General features: G+C 42.7%; 1 protein-coding gene across 2 annotated transcripts; it reads left to right on the forward strand.

Annotated features, from left to right (window-relative positions):
- The first annotated feature begins 1,888 nt into the window (after positions 1-1,888).
- On the forward strand, positions 1,889-8,860 carry atp1b2b (ATPase Na+/K+ transporting subunit beta 2b). Of its 2 annotated transcripts, XM_030100493.1 has the most exons (8): positions 1,889-2,052; positions 6,347-6,475; positions 6,561-6,668; positions 6,896-7,101; positions 7,357-7,416; positions 7,659-7,685; positions 7,922-8,017; positions 8,162-8,860. In XM_030100493.1, the coding sequence occupies exons 1-8, from the start codon at positions 1,962-1,964 to the stop codon at positions 8,327-8,329; spliced, it is 885 nt and encodes a 294-aa protein (XP_029956353.1). In that variant the 5' UTR covers positions 1,889-1,961; the 3' UTR covers positions 8,330-8,860. The 2 variants fall into 2 exon arrangements, with proteins under 2 accessions (XP_029956353.1, XP_029956354.1); XM_030100494.1 differs by lacking the exon at positions 7,659-7,685.
- Positions 8,861-12,125: the final 3,265 nt, after the last annotated feature.

Genomic DNA, 12,125 nt, shown 5'->3' on the forward strand with positions numbered 1-12,125 from the left:
TGTACAGATTTCAATGGCTCGTTGTCTTGACATTTTTGAATACTTTGCTGCTATCTTGAACTACTGGTGTTGTTCATTCAACTCCATGGTGTTAACCATGAGAAACATTATTAATATAGTGGTTATTGTTACATATTTGTTTTCTTTTCTGAAAGCCACGTGAAATGGAGTTTGTACCTTGAAGAGTAAGCCCTTCTGTGATAGTATTGAGGCGCTTGAATGTCTTTTGGTTGTTGTTGTTTTACAATAGTTAGCACCAAATTGTACAGTACTGTACACCCAGTGAAAAGAAGACCTATTTAAATATCTGCGAGTCACAGCTTGGCCTTTATTTATTAATTAATTTATTTTTTGTTTGTTTGTTCATTTATTTCTTTATTTCCACCTGCTCGTGTTTGAGGGTCACGGTTGTTCCGAGCTTAGAGTCCATTTTCGAACAGGTCAGGTTGGAGGAAGTGGGCAAGTGCAATGCATGCAGAGATTCCTTACACTGAATTACCCCAATGATACTATTGTGCCCAGTTTAATTTCCCCAAGTAATCAAGTTTCCACAGACTGATATGGACCCCTAGGTATCATTTCCAAAATAGTTTACAGAAGCTGTTGGTTTTGTGTGTCTTCTAAAACAGTGGCCATTATATGAGTGCCATACTATATTGATATGGTAAGATACGGTGTACCTTGGAAATCACTGTAGTGCTATATTTGCATTGATATTGTCATTGAAAATAAATTTTATATAATGAACTTTACACAACAAACACGATTGTTGAACGTTTTTTTTTATGCCACGTGTTGTTTTAAAGGGGGAGCCGGTGAGGAAGTGGACACCATGTTCCCACTGCACTCCTGCAGAAGCGGCTGCAGTACTTTTTTTTCTCCGGGTGAGGGCGCTGCTCTCACCACACCGTCGGATGTTGCTCTGACAGGAGCAGCACAGTCATCACTTTAATGTTAGCACAAACGTATAAAGTGGCATCAGAGTAACTTATTATAGACTTTATTTATAATACAAGAAAGGCTCCGAATTTCAAACTGGATGTTTTAAATTGTTGGAGCAATTAATGCAATCAGTGCTGTTCATAGGTGTAAAATAATATATTTTTTTCTGAGATGCATTCCACACCAATCAAACATGTGAATGCATGCAGTCAAAATGTATTTATTTGTTGTGATAAAATACAGGATATAATCTTCGTGCAGCAGTCTGTAAATATCATGATATTTGCAAGAAAAATTCTATCACGCATCCCCAAGTGGCCAATAAATCCACCTCTGAGTAAGACGGACAGTTTAGGGTCCGTGAGGGAATATCAGATGGGTATTTTGTTGATTTTTCTTGGGATACATGACGTTTTGTAGCCAATAAAGGAACGGCCCTGTTCCTCCAGCTGATTGGCTCTGAGGCCTGTCAGTCACGCGCCGGCACCGGGATCCGTGCATCTGATTGGACAGGCGAGAGGGGGGGGGGGTTATAGTGGCGGGGGGCAGCAGGCGGCAGCTCTGCCGGGGATGGAGCATCGGGTCGGGGAGGGCTGCGCGGAAGGCGTTCCTGTGTGTGTATGTGTGGAGGGAGGCGGGGGGAGTGCTTTACCGCAGTATCACTACATTTCTGCACCACTCATCAAAACTCTGCGGCATGCAGACAAGAGCTGGGGGGGAGGGCACTTACTAGGTCTGTTCTGAGCGCAGGACCGCTTCCTCTCCTGGTAGCCTATCAGTTCTTCTTCAACAGACAGGCTGGAACAGTGTATTTTTTTTTCTTAATTAATTTCTATTCATTGGTGCAGTTTCAGTAGTTAATTTGTCGGTCTCCTCCCACCAGAGCTCTCTCCACCTCTCTCTCTCTCCCTCTCTCTCTCGCTCTCTTTGCCTGTCCCTGCTGTCTGGGGGATTGTCTTTTAGCCGGCTCTCATTGCAGCACTTATCTGAGGTTTGGCTGTCCCAACTTTTATGAGAAAATGGCCAAGGATGGAGAAAAAGGCGAGTGGAAGGAGTATATATGGAACCCGAGGACGCGGGAGTTTCTGGGCAGAACGGCGAGCAGCTGGGGTAAGTGTGCCGTCCAGCTTACAGCAATGCAGCAAACACTGTAACAGGTCTCTGTCGGAGTGACTGAAGGCTGCCCTGGAGCCGCACTGCTCTCAAATGAAGTGTGTGACAGGAATTATGTGGAGTTTCTGTGTCTGAAGTTGCTGGAGTTGCTGTGTTTCCCCCCGCCAGGTAATGAGATAATCAGTCGCTGTCCACCAGGCTGGTGCTGAAATCTGACTGCGGCACCGCTCCCGTGCAAGCCGGCACATTTTCCCTCTCACACCCTCCTGTCTACTTCCTTTATTTATTAATTTACGGCAATGCTTTCCCTGCGCATTGCGCTCAGCATCAGGGTGGAGGCATATGGTCCTCTCTTACGTTTGAATCAGCCGGATTACAGCAGCACTGCTGAAACAGGTTTCCCTCTGTTGCAAAGTGCACATCCTCTCTGCTGAGGAGTGCTGCACTGAGCATGATTTCTGCTGCAGAAGGGACTTTTTTTTTTTTTTCCAGGAAAGTGGCTTGCAGAAGTTATGCAGGGATGCCTGTAGCTTTGTCAGAGGTGCATGCAACATGATGTCATTCAATTTCAGAGCTTCCTTCCCATCGGTTCTGTGTAGAAACATCCGGACACTGCCTATATTCAACGCTGTGTACTGCCTCCCCTCATTTTCTTCCTCTTATTTTCTGTGCCACTCAAAGACCCTGCAACTATTTCAAAGATTCATGAATCGACAGGGCACATATGGCTCCGTTCTAATGACATTGGAGCATTTTAATCTGGGTAAAGCCGAGAGCCAAATGCTATTTGTATCACCTCCAACCCGGCCCCTCCTAGTGTGTGTAAATCAGTGGGGGATTTAATCCTAATGACTTCATTGGCTAGTGAGGGAGGTATCAATTGAGTGCATTCTAGCAAAGTGAATTACTTCCAGGAACTTAGGTAATTTTTAATTCTTCACATCTGAGGATGTGAGCGCAGGATGAGCTCTCAGTGTTGGTGGTGAGCTGAAAGTGACTCTGCTTCTAGTAGCATTTCGGTGACAATGTTTCATCAATGGGTGCAGAACCAGCCATTCGTGCCAAGTTGGGAATCATTGACTGTAGCTTCCTTTGCTTGAATCCTTCCACCGTGTACAGCTTAATCCAGCTCAGGGTGCTCCAGGTGCCTTAAGGTCTGGTGGCCTTTTTAAGCCGTGCTCTCTAAGGCTTGTTAATTAGGCTATTTTTGTAGCCAGCCACTACATGTAGGTCTGCTAAACTTGGCATTTCAACGCAACTCTTCCACTCCTTCCAACGCTGAACATATCGTGCCTCCACTTTCACTTATTTGCAACATGGCTGCATTTCCTACCATCTAATCCACTTTCCTACATTTGATGCTCTCTTCCGAAGAAGAGGCGTGTTTAGGTTTTCCATCCTTTTAAAAGGCAAATTGGCTGTTCACACTCTTGATCATGGTGCATTATGTCTGTTCAGAGCATTAGATCAAAGGCCTCTCTGAGGATGAAACACAGAGCACGTTTTAGTGTGTTCCGCTTTGTTTAAAGAGCTGTAATGATATGGAAATAGCCTTGATAAAATGGAGCAGTCCTGCAATTTTGATGTTACATTGCCACCAGCTGACACCAACAGAACATGCTCAAACCACTACCTCTACTTAAAATAGGACTAATTAGGTGTTATGAACCTCCTACTTCCAAAAACAACAAAAGGACATTACTGCAACATGGGAAAATATCCAGGAAGGGCTGATAAGGAGCAAACTCATGATGCTTCTATGCTTTCATTTGATGTTAATGAAAGGTTCAAAAGAAAAGATCTACAGCTCAAACTCATTCATTCTTTCTCCAGACTGTTTCATTCTGTGGTTCAGAGATATGCTTGATCGTCACCAATCTACAAAGCAATTAAATAACATGTCTTCTCATTTAAATTGTGAAAGGAAAAAGCAACTCCTGCTCTTATTGCTGAAGAAAAGACAGTATAATGAAACTTCCCTGACTGGTCTTTTTATCCTTTGCTATCAACTCGCTGTCTGCGCACAAAACTGGAGTGAAAGAGAGATGCCTCGCTGTCCATCATCAGCGTGGCCTGAGAGGGCAGACTGTGAACCTAACACCCACTTTGCCAGGGGGAAAGCCACCCTGACTGCACACTCCATCCTCTTGTGTGTGCACATGTGCACTCCCGTCGTCTCCCCTGGGTGGTGTCATATTTGTGCTTCACACAACATCTCCCCGGATGACTCTTCAACACTCTGTTTTGTCACAGCCTGTCTCTCATGTCTCTCGCTCTGCAGCGCCTGCAGCCTCGTCCACGGCCCGAAGCCCGACTCTCTGTATATTTAATAACTCAGCTTGTGACTTTTCCATGCCGCAGACACGGTCGTCTCAGTCATCTCGCTCACTCATTCATTTATTTGAGTTCGAGATCCCAATAGTTCTGGCAGCAACTTTCTAATTGCCCCCTGTGTAGCAGTTTCCTGTTGACATTTTGTGATTGATTCCTGTGTGGGGAGGCAGATGTAACCCTGAGCCCGCTGACAGAGGGAATGAGCTCCTCGCTGGGGGCCATCCAGCAGAGGCGCAGGGTCAGGACACTCAGCTGCTACTCAGCGGCTGGCCTCAGGTGTTGATGCTTAAAATGAGGGAATGTGTCAGGGAAGACACCCTTTGTGTGTGTCCTGTTATAGATGGGGGGAAAGTTTCTAAGAGGGACGGATCCAAACAGCTGCCAGTTGCAATACAGAAGCATCACATAATCTGACTTTGGTTTTATACCTTTAGAAAGGAAAGATGTTGGGCTCTGTCCAGTTACTCTGTAATCTCCTGACTCTGTGGCTCAGTCTCCTGGGGGGCTTCATCTGCCATCTCACTATGTGCTCCTCTATCATCTACCCCTCTGTTAAAAGGGAATCTCTATGATGAAGTTAGTCCCTCTTTTATCTAATCCTGGTTCAATTCACCCTGTTTCAAGTTTGCAGACACCCCACGGCACTTCTGTGCGCGGTGAATGTGAGCAAATGAAGAATTTACATGCAGTTAATGTGTTCAAAATTAAATGATAAAGCATTTTCAGATGGCTGCGTGATGGACGCTGTTCAAAGCTTCAAAAGGGTGGCAGTTCACGCGATTTCAGAAAAGAGAGGCAGATGTTGCAGATGGGCTGAACCTCTGGTTTAATGAGGATTAACTGAATTCCTGTGAGCACGTTAGGCCACAAAGTGACACAACGCAACATTAGCAAGATTAATTGACACTGAAGCATTGTCATTTCACATGATTCACCTGTTTAAAATTTGCCTCAGTGTTCAAAACATGCACAAAGGTAATTAGAAAATGGACTAATTGAAGTTGCACATGTCACTCTAATGTAGTCCTCATACATTATTCAGAGCACTTTGCTTTGCACGGATCGCTAGTTCAACAAGTGAGACAAAGAGCCCTGAATCATTGTTTTTTTTTTTTTTGTGATACACTATAAAAATTTGAAAGCTTGGTCTGCACTCAGTACCTGCCAAGACATATAAAAGGACAGATTATTAGGTTATAGGCAGGCATGGCGCAAAAGACAGAACCACAGAGTTAATTTGTGTACATATTGCTGACCTTTCTCTACGTTCTGCTGCATTGGCTGACTAAATTTGATCATGGAAGGAGCTCTGCTCACATGGCTCTGTCCAGTAATACATGTTCTTTTTCATATCAGATATTCTGTTTGAAATATCATCTTACTTTTTTGCATTCACATAGCTTATGGTCATTTATACTCAAAGCAGAAACAAAATATTATATAATGAGTGGGCGTGTAGCGGTTTATTAATCACATGAAGGCATTTATAACAGAATATTTTTAATAATTTGTTGTAAAACAGATAATGATTTTGGGGGTTTGTGTTGGCTTTTTACGGTTGGGCCAAGTCTTTGAAATGTGAAGCAATCAGAATTTACGCCACAGTACTTTTTCTATCATATTTTTCCCCTTAAAAATAAATTTGAAAGTTTGAATGTGCAATGTGGAGTGACATGGTAAACTTGATTTAATGATGATTATTTTGGAGGAATTAAACTTCAAGCATGTGAAATCTGTCACAAAGCATAAAGTGTGAAAATAACTGAGAAAGTACTGCATTAGACTTAATGTTAGTTTGTTCAACCAAAACCCTAAAAATCATGTTTTATCACAATAATGATGTTCTGTAATTCATGCATTATTCACAAATCATGTGTTTCTAATGTGATATATTACCTGTGCATTCTCAAATTTATTGCATACAGTCGTTGAACTCCTCTCTTCTCTTTCTCCACAGGCCTGATCCTCCTCTTTTATTTAATTTTCTACATCTTCCTGGCCGGATTGTTTGCTCTCACCATGTATGTCATGCTGCAGACTCTCGATGACCACAAACCCACCTGGCAGGACAGGCTCTCCATACCAGGTACGGTCACGGTGAAAGTACGTCACACAGGTCACGGCGGTGTGTGTGCGCAGTGTCACGAGCCGGGCCTCTTTGTTCCTCACAGGCATGGTGATTAAACCCAACGCAGACGAAGCCTTTGAGATTGTCTATAATACCCAGGACACCGAGAGCTGGGACATGTTCGCTCAGGCTCTGGACAAGTTCCTGTCACGTAAGTCTGGCTCCGTTCTCCCCTTGTACAGTGACTCCAGAAGCTTACTGCTGTGGATTACCCAACTGTCCAGAATGAATTGTTTCTACCTAATAAAGAGATAATTCCTTTACAGTGAGCGGATAGGAGATTGAATTGCATCAGGGGGTTTTAGTTGAGTCATAAACCCGTACAAATAAAATAACCCCCCGCCCGCCCCCCTCCTCCTCTCTGCCCCTCCCCCGCAGCGTACAACGACTCCGTCCAGGCCCAGAAGAACTACGAGTGCACCCCCGACCAGTACTTCGAGCAGGAGGACAGTGGCGACGTGAAGAACAACCCCAAGCGCTCATGCCAGTTCAACCGCACCGTACTCGAGGACTGCTCCGGGATCCATGACCGTTACTATGGATACCGGGACGGCAAGCCATGCATCATCATCAAGCTGAATCGGGTATGAAAGAGAAAAGAGGAAAGGGAAAAGGATGGTGTTGCTAGGAGACATGGAGTGACTGATATGATGAAACTGTTTGGGAATGAGGAAAAGATCTCAATAAAACGACACAACAATGATGCCGCCGGCTAATAAATCCATCACTGACTTTCTTTTTTTTTCAAATATCCTCTAAATGTTTAAAAGGTTTTTGCAGAACACCGTGTGTTTTAAATCGATATTGAGACGTGTGCCTCTCTCTCTCTCTCTCCGCAGGTGATTGGGATGCTGCCAGGAAAAGATGGGCAGCCTCCGTTTGTCACCTGCGGTCCAAAGGTAATCCCTTTTTGTCTTTCACAATGACAGGCTTAACGCAGCCCTTTCATAGCTTTTGTTCCTCACTCTCATCTGCAATATGCCGCCTATCGCTCACCTCCTTTCTCCGCTAATGCATGTCTTTGTATTGACTCAGTCATCACATCTGTGTTGCGTTCTGCCCTGCCTCTCCCACCAACTATTCATACTGCTGTACTCTTCTTTTGTCCCCTATTGTGTTGCATTAATTTGTCCACTCTCAGAGGTACAAAGTTGGCAAAGATCAATGGGTAAGAGCAGGAAGGAGCCTGCGTGTTGTAGTGTAGCTTAGTCTGAACTGAATGTGCGTGAACAGTAGTGAAACCAGTGGTTACCCAGTATAGATTTGAAATCGGGTTGAAAGTTTGAATTAGATAGAGTGCCAACACAAACAGCAGCGATGTAGCCAGAGCTGTAGATTAACGAGAAAAACCCCTTCCTCACTCACCTGTATGAAGTGATCATTTGTGCTTTCTGCCCTTTTCAGAAAGAAGACACTGATAAAATTGGGGAGTTGGCCTACTTCCCTCCCAACGGCACGTTCAACCTCATGTACTACCCATACTATGGCAAGAAAGCTCAGGTAAGGCTGTGTTTTTAACCTTATTGTAAACTGAAGAACATAAATATCAATATTTTGTCAATTATTCAACAAATACTATTAGTTAATGACCAAGGACACATTATTGCCTCCTGGGTTGAGACCTTCCTCTGGGCCTGTTTGCAGGTGAACTACTCTCAACCTTTGGTTGCCGTCAAGTTCCTTAACATAACTGCCAATCAGGACGTCAACATCGAGTGCAAGATCAACGCCAACAACATTCCCGCCGGAAACGAAAGAGACAAGTTTGCTGGGCGAGTGTCTTTCAAGCTGAGGATCAACACTAAAAACTAGGTTGACCTTTTCACCTCCCCCCTCTGAAAACTACATTCTTCATTCTCTGCAACATTGCACATACACAGAAAGCAAATCGCAGTATTCGCACCCTTTGTAGGATTTGTTTACAACACCTCCGCATTTCGGGGAGGCATTGCTTGTCCAGATGAAGAGTTGAAGCGATGAGGCGAGAATTGAGGGGTGGTAATCCTGTCATTATTTCTGTCTGTGAGCAGTCAGACAAATTATTTTCTGTAAATTAGTTTGAGGTGACGTCTATTTATACATGCATGACAAACTAGGGGATATAAAGGATGTGAACATGTGTTTCCAGAAGTTTGCAAGGATCAGCAACATTACCACTGTACTGCTGCTCCCCTCCTGCTGCCTCCCTAAAGAGTATCCCTCTATCTATGAATATACACAAATTACATTGCAAAATGTGTATATCTTCAGTATTTATACGGTACCATAACCTTATATCAGTACGTCTATTTTGTTGCACTTATAAAAGAAATTATCCGACAAACGTATATCTTGATGGATGGATGCAGAGATGAAGCCATTTGCATGTGTGTATCGTCCTTAATGTGCTTCGAGGGCAGGAGGATCCCTCGAGTCCCCCCCCCACACACCCCCACCCCAACCCAACCCCCCACCCCAACCCTGCTCAGTTCGAAATAAGGTTATGTTAAAAAGACTGACCACCAGGAGGGACCACACTCCAATCTTTATTCGACACACACTGCTGGTGTGTTTTTTAAAACCAAGATACAGTAAGAAAAAAAAAAAAAAAGGAAAATAAAAAGTGAGGTAGACAGTAGAGGTTGCGAGGAGCGAGGCGTGCAGGAGTGTGTGTGTGTGTGTGTGAGTTTGTGTGTGTGTGCCTGTGTTCCATTTTCAGGGTCCCATTTCATATTGTAGGTCGGGAAGTTGCATGCAATGTGCAATATTCATTAAGTGGCATAGATGATCACTTCTAGCATCCATTCATCGGTTGACCTTTATTAGATATCGATTATTTTTGCATCGTTTGATATTCACAGAGGTTGTTTGACCTCAGACGGTACATTTTTGGGTGCTGGGAGCAGTCATATCAACACTGCTGATTCTAAATGAAACATGAAAACAAACATCATATGAGGTTAGTAAAAATAACAAAAGTCTTGTTTAAACCTCTAAATCTTTAATACCAGCAGAAGGATGAAAAAGTGAATGGTGTTGGCTTCAAACGAGAGGTATTTACCCAACCGACCCTCTGAATATCATATGAAACCACAGTCCCTGTCCGAGTGTATTAATTTATTCCTAACTTTAAAGCAAGAGCTCTTGTGTTTCAGATTTTGAATAACTTAAACATACATATTTAGAGAGTTTTTTTGAGAATTTCTTGAGTGTGTTACATCTATTTCATTTGTAATGGGAATAGATGTCATTGTCATATTTTATATTGTTTTGCACTCAAAGTGTGCTTTTCCATTTTTTTTTTTTTGAGCTAAGTTGATTTAAATAATGTATATAAAGTTTTGAAAGAGGAGGAGGAAGACGCTTAAAGTTTGTTTTTGTTCCCTTTGTTGATGTCATTATGATCTCATTGTCATCTTCTTAAGTATTCATCCAGGGTATGAAAAAAGTATATAGTTTACATCTTTTAGACACAGCACAGTTTTGATGTATGCGCCAGTAAGAAATGGAGAAAGTGGAAATTTAGAAAAGATGTGTATGAAATATTTCCTGATTTTGTTGTTGTCAGTCAGAAGGAAAGGCCATCATGCCAACTACACAACCAATATGAAGCTCTACATCATGTCTGAGTTTGGCGCGGGAGTTTGTAGACCGAACCTGAAATCACTGGGATGCAAAGTCACGCGTACCGTATCTGAAAGAGACGACTGCAGACACTGGCCGGATGAATCTGTGGAGTCACACTGTCTAACTCAGGCACTTTGCATTGGCACGGCCGCAGACCTGTGCAGCAGTTTGGATGCTGCTGTGTCACTGCAGCAAATGTGGAACACGAGCATCTGTTCACTCACATTAACGTCTGACTCGACTTCGCCGCTCAACTTTTCCTCAGTGCTTTGAGTTTCTCGGCATGCCTGCAGATCTCTCACGGCAGACTAAATAGGGTATCATTATTTTATTCACACTTGAAAATGAAAAGAAAGGGATGATTTGGTTTAAGTGATTACTAAATCTGCATCTGAGAGGGCATTTCTAATTGAAAGGTGTGCTTAAACACTCATCTTTCTTTTCACGTTTTTGTTCGCTCCCTGTGTTTCTCCTCTAGCATTCCTGCAACACTTACTTAATTTCACTGTAATCTCTTAATCTGTTCAACTAATCCAGAGCAGGCACGCTGAACTTCTTTACCCCGACTTTGCTGCTCCTCCTCCTTGAGTCAAACGGGAGGTTTGCGTCTCCAAAAGCTGATGGGAAAAGAAAAGGGTTCTCTCATTCCTTTTATTTGCATTAAAATTGGGCTCGGATAAAATGTTCAGATTTCATCAATTAATCACCGTTTCACCTTTGTGCATGTGAAAAAAAAAAAAAACCTCTTCAACCAAAGATGTCCATGACAGGTTAAATTGTATTTACTTGCGCTGCACTGACACATCTTCAGCTGCAGATCTGAGTAAGGATCTTACGCAGAGACACTGTGGGATCCAGCAGGAGAGCTTAAGAGCCTGTGTTACTCAAAGGCCTCCTCTTATATAATAGTAATACGCACAAAAGGAACGTTTCACTACAACAGAACAGTGCCTCCTGGTGGACAGACAGTGTTGTTCCCCAGTGTCACAGAATGTTATTCCTATTATCTCCATTTATCCGTTTTTGCTGTGATAATTTGGAGATTTCCTCAAGAAGCAATATATTTTTTTTCGTGTGTGGCTGTAAGATTATGCATTGGAAAGGCTGTAACAAAATCAGAGCAACATGTATGATGATATGACAAAAGAAAGATAAGGAACCGGCTGGGCTCTTGAGCAAGTGTGTACTATTATGAATGGAAAAAAAAAAAAGAATGGCTTTGTTTATAAAAAGAGTATTTTGTTGTATTGAGGAGATAATGTATAAGCTTGGATTGTATCATGGGATGTTCCTGGATTGTTTCCTTTAATTTATCAAATGGAAAATGTCGACGGTTTTTTTTTTTTGTTTTAAAGTTTTTGTCAACATTTCAGTCTGTTAAAAATGAGCTTGTGAAGCTTAAACCTATTCTTCCAACAGGATTTTAGCTCCAAAAAAAACTTAAAAATGTGACTATAAGGAGACCCAGTGCAAATATTCTGCTGGTTGGGTTTTAGATAAATGATGAAATAAACAAATGTCAGCCCATTTAATGTAAACTATGCTATTGCAAGGTGGAAGGAAAGTTAGACAGAAAGAAAATCCTGAAATCCATTCAACTACCGGTACTTCCCCCCCCCCCCAAATGGATAAATACTCTGGATCTTTATTTTTTGCTCTTAATGTATGTATATTTTTGCTCATGTTTACTGCAAACCAAGATAGAGAAATGAATAAATGTCATTTAAGGGAACTCAAACTCCATTTTGCCTCTGATTCTCAGTCATGACTCCTTCAGTGGTGCGTTGATGGATTAGAAAGATGTTCGTAACTCGTGAGGCGAGTTCAGCGGCCCATGAAGCAAGTGTGGACCTTTTCCACCGCGAACCAGACGGCGACCAAATATGGTGCAACCTTTGTCTGTAACGAAGGAGGAAGTGGTGGTGGTGTCAAAAGTGGCGTCAGGTGGTTATAATCTTATGTAATCTCATTCCCCATAATCCTCACAACACACAGCCCTCTC

This window comes from Salarias fasciatus, chromosome 10 (assembly GCF_902148845.1).
Source record: "Salarias fasciatus chromosome 10, fSalaFa1.1, whole genome shotgun sequence".
NCBI lineage: Eukaryota > Metazoa > Chordata > Actinopteri > Blenniiformes > Blenniidae > Salarias > Salarias fasciatus.

What these genes read in the sequence shown, in the direction of transcription:
- atp1b2b (XM_030100493.1), top strand. Translation starts at nt 1,962, where the DNA reads ATGGCCAAGGATGGAGAAAAAGGCGAGTGGAAGGAGTATATATGGAAC. An exon ending in GGACAGGCTCTCCATACCAG is followed by an intron (nt 6,476 to 6,560) that starts GTACGGTCACGG and finishes TGTTCCTCACAG; the next exon opens with GCATGGTGATTAAACCCAAC. An exon ending in ACTATGGCAAGAAAGCTCAG is followed by an intron (nt 8,018 to 8,161) that starts GTAAGGCTGTGT and finishes GCCTGTTTGCAG; the next exon opens with GTGAACTACTCTCAACCTTT.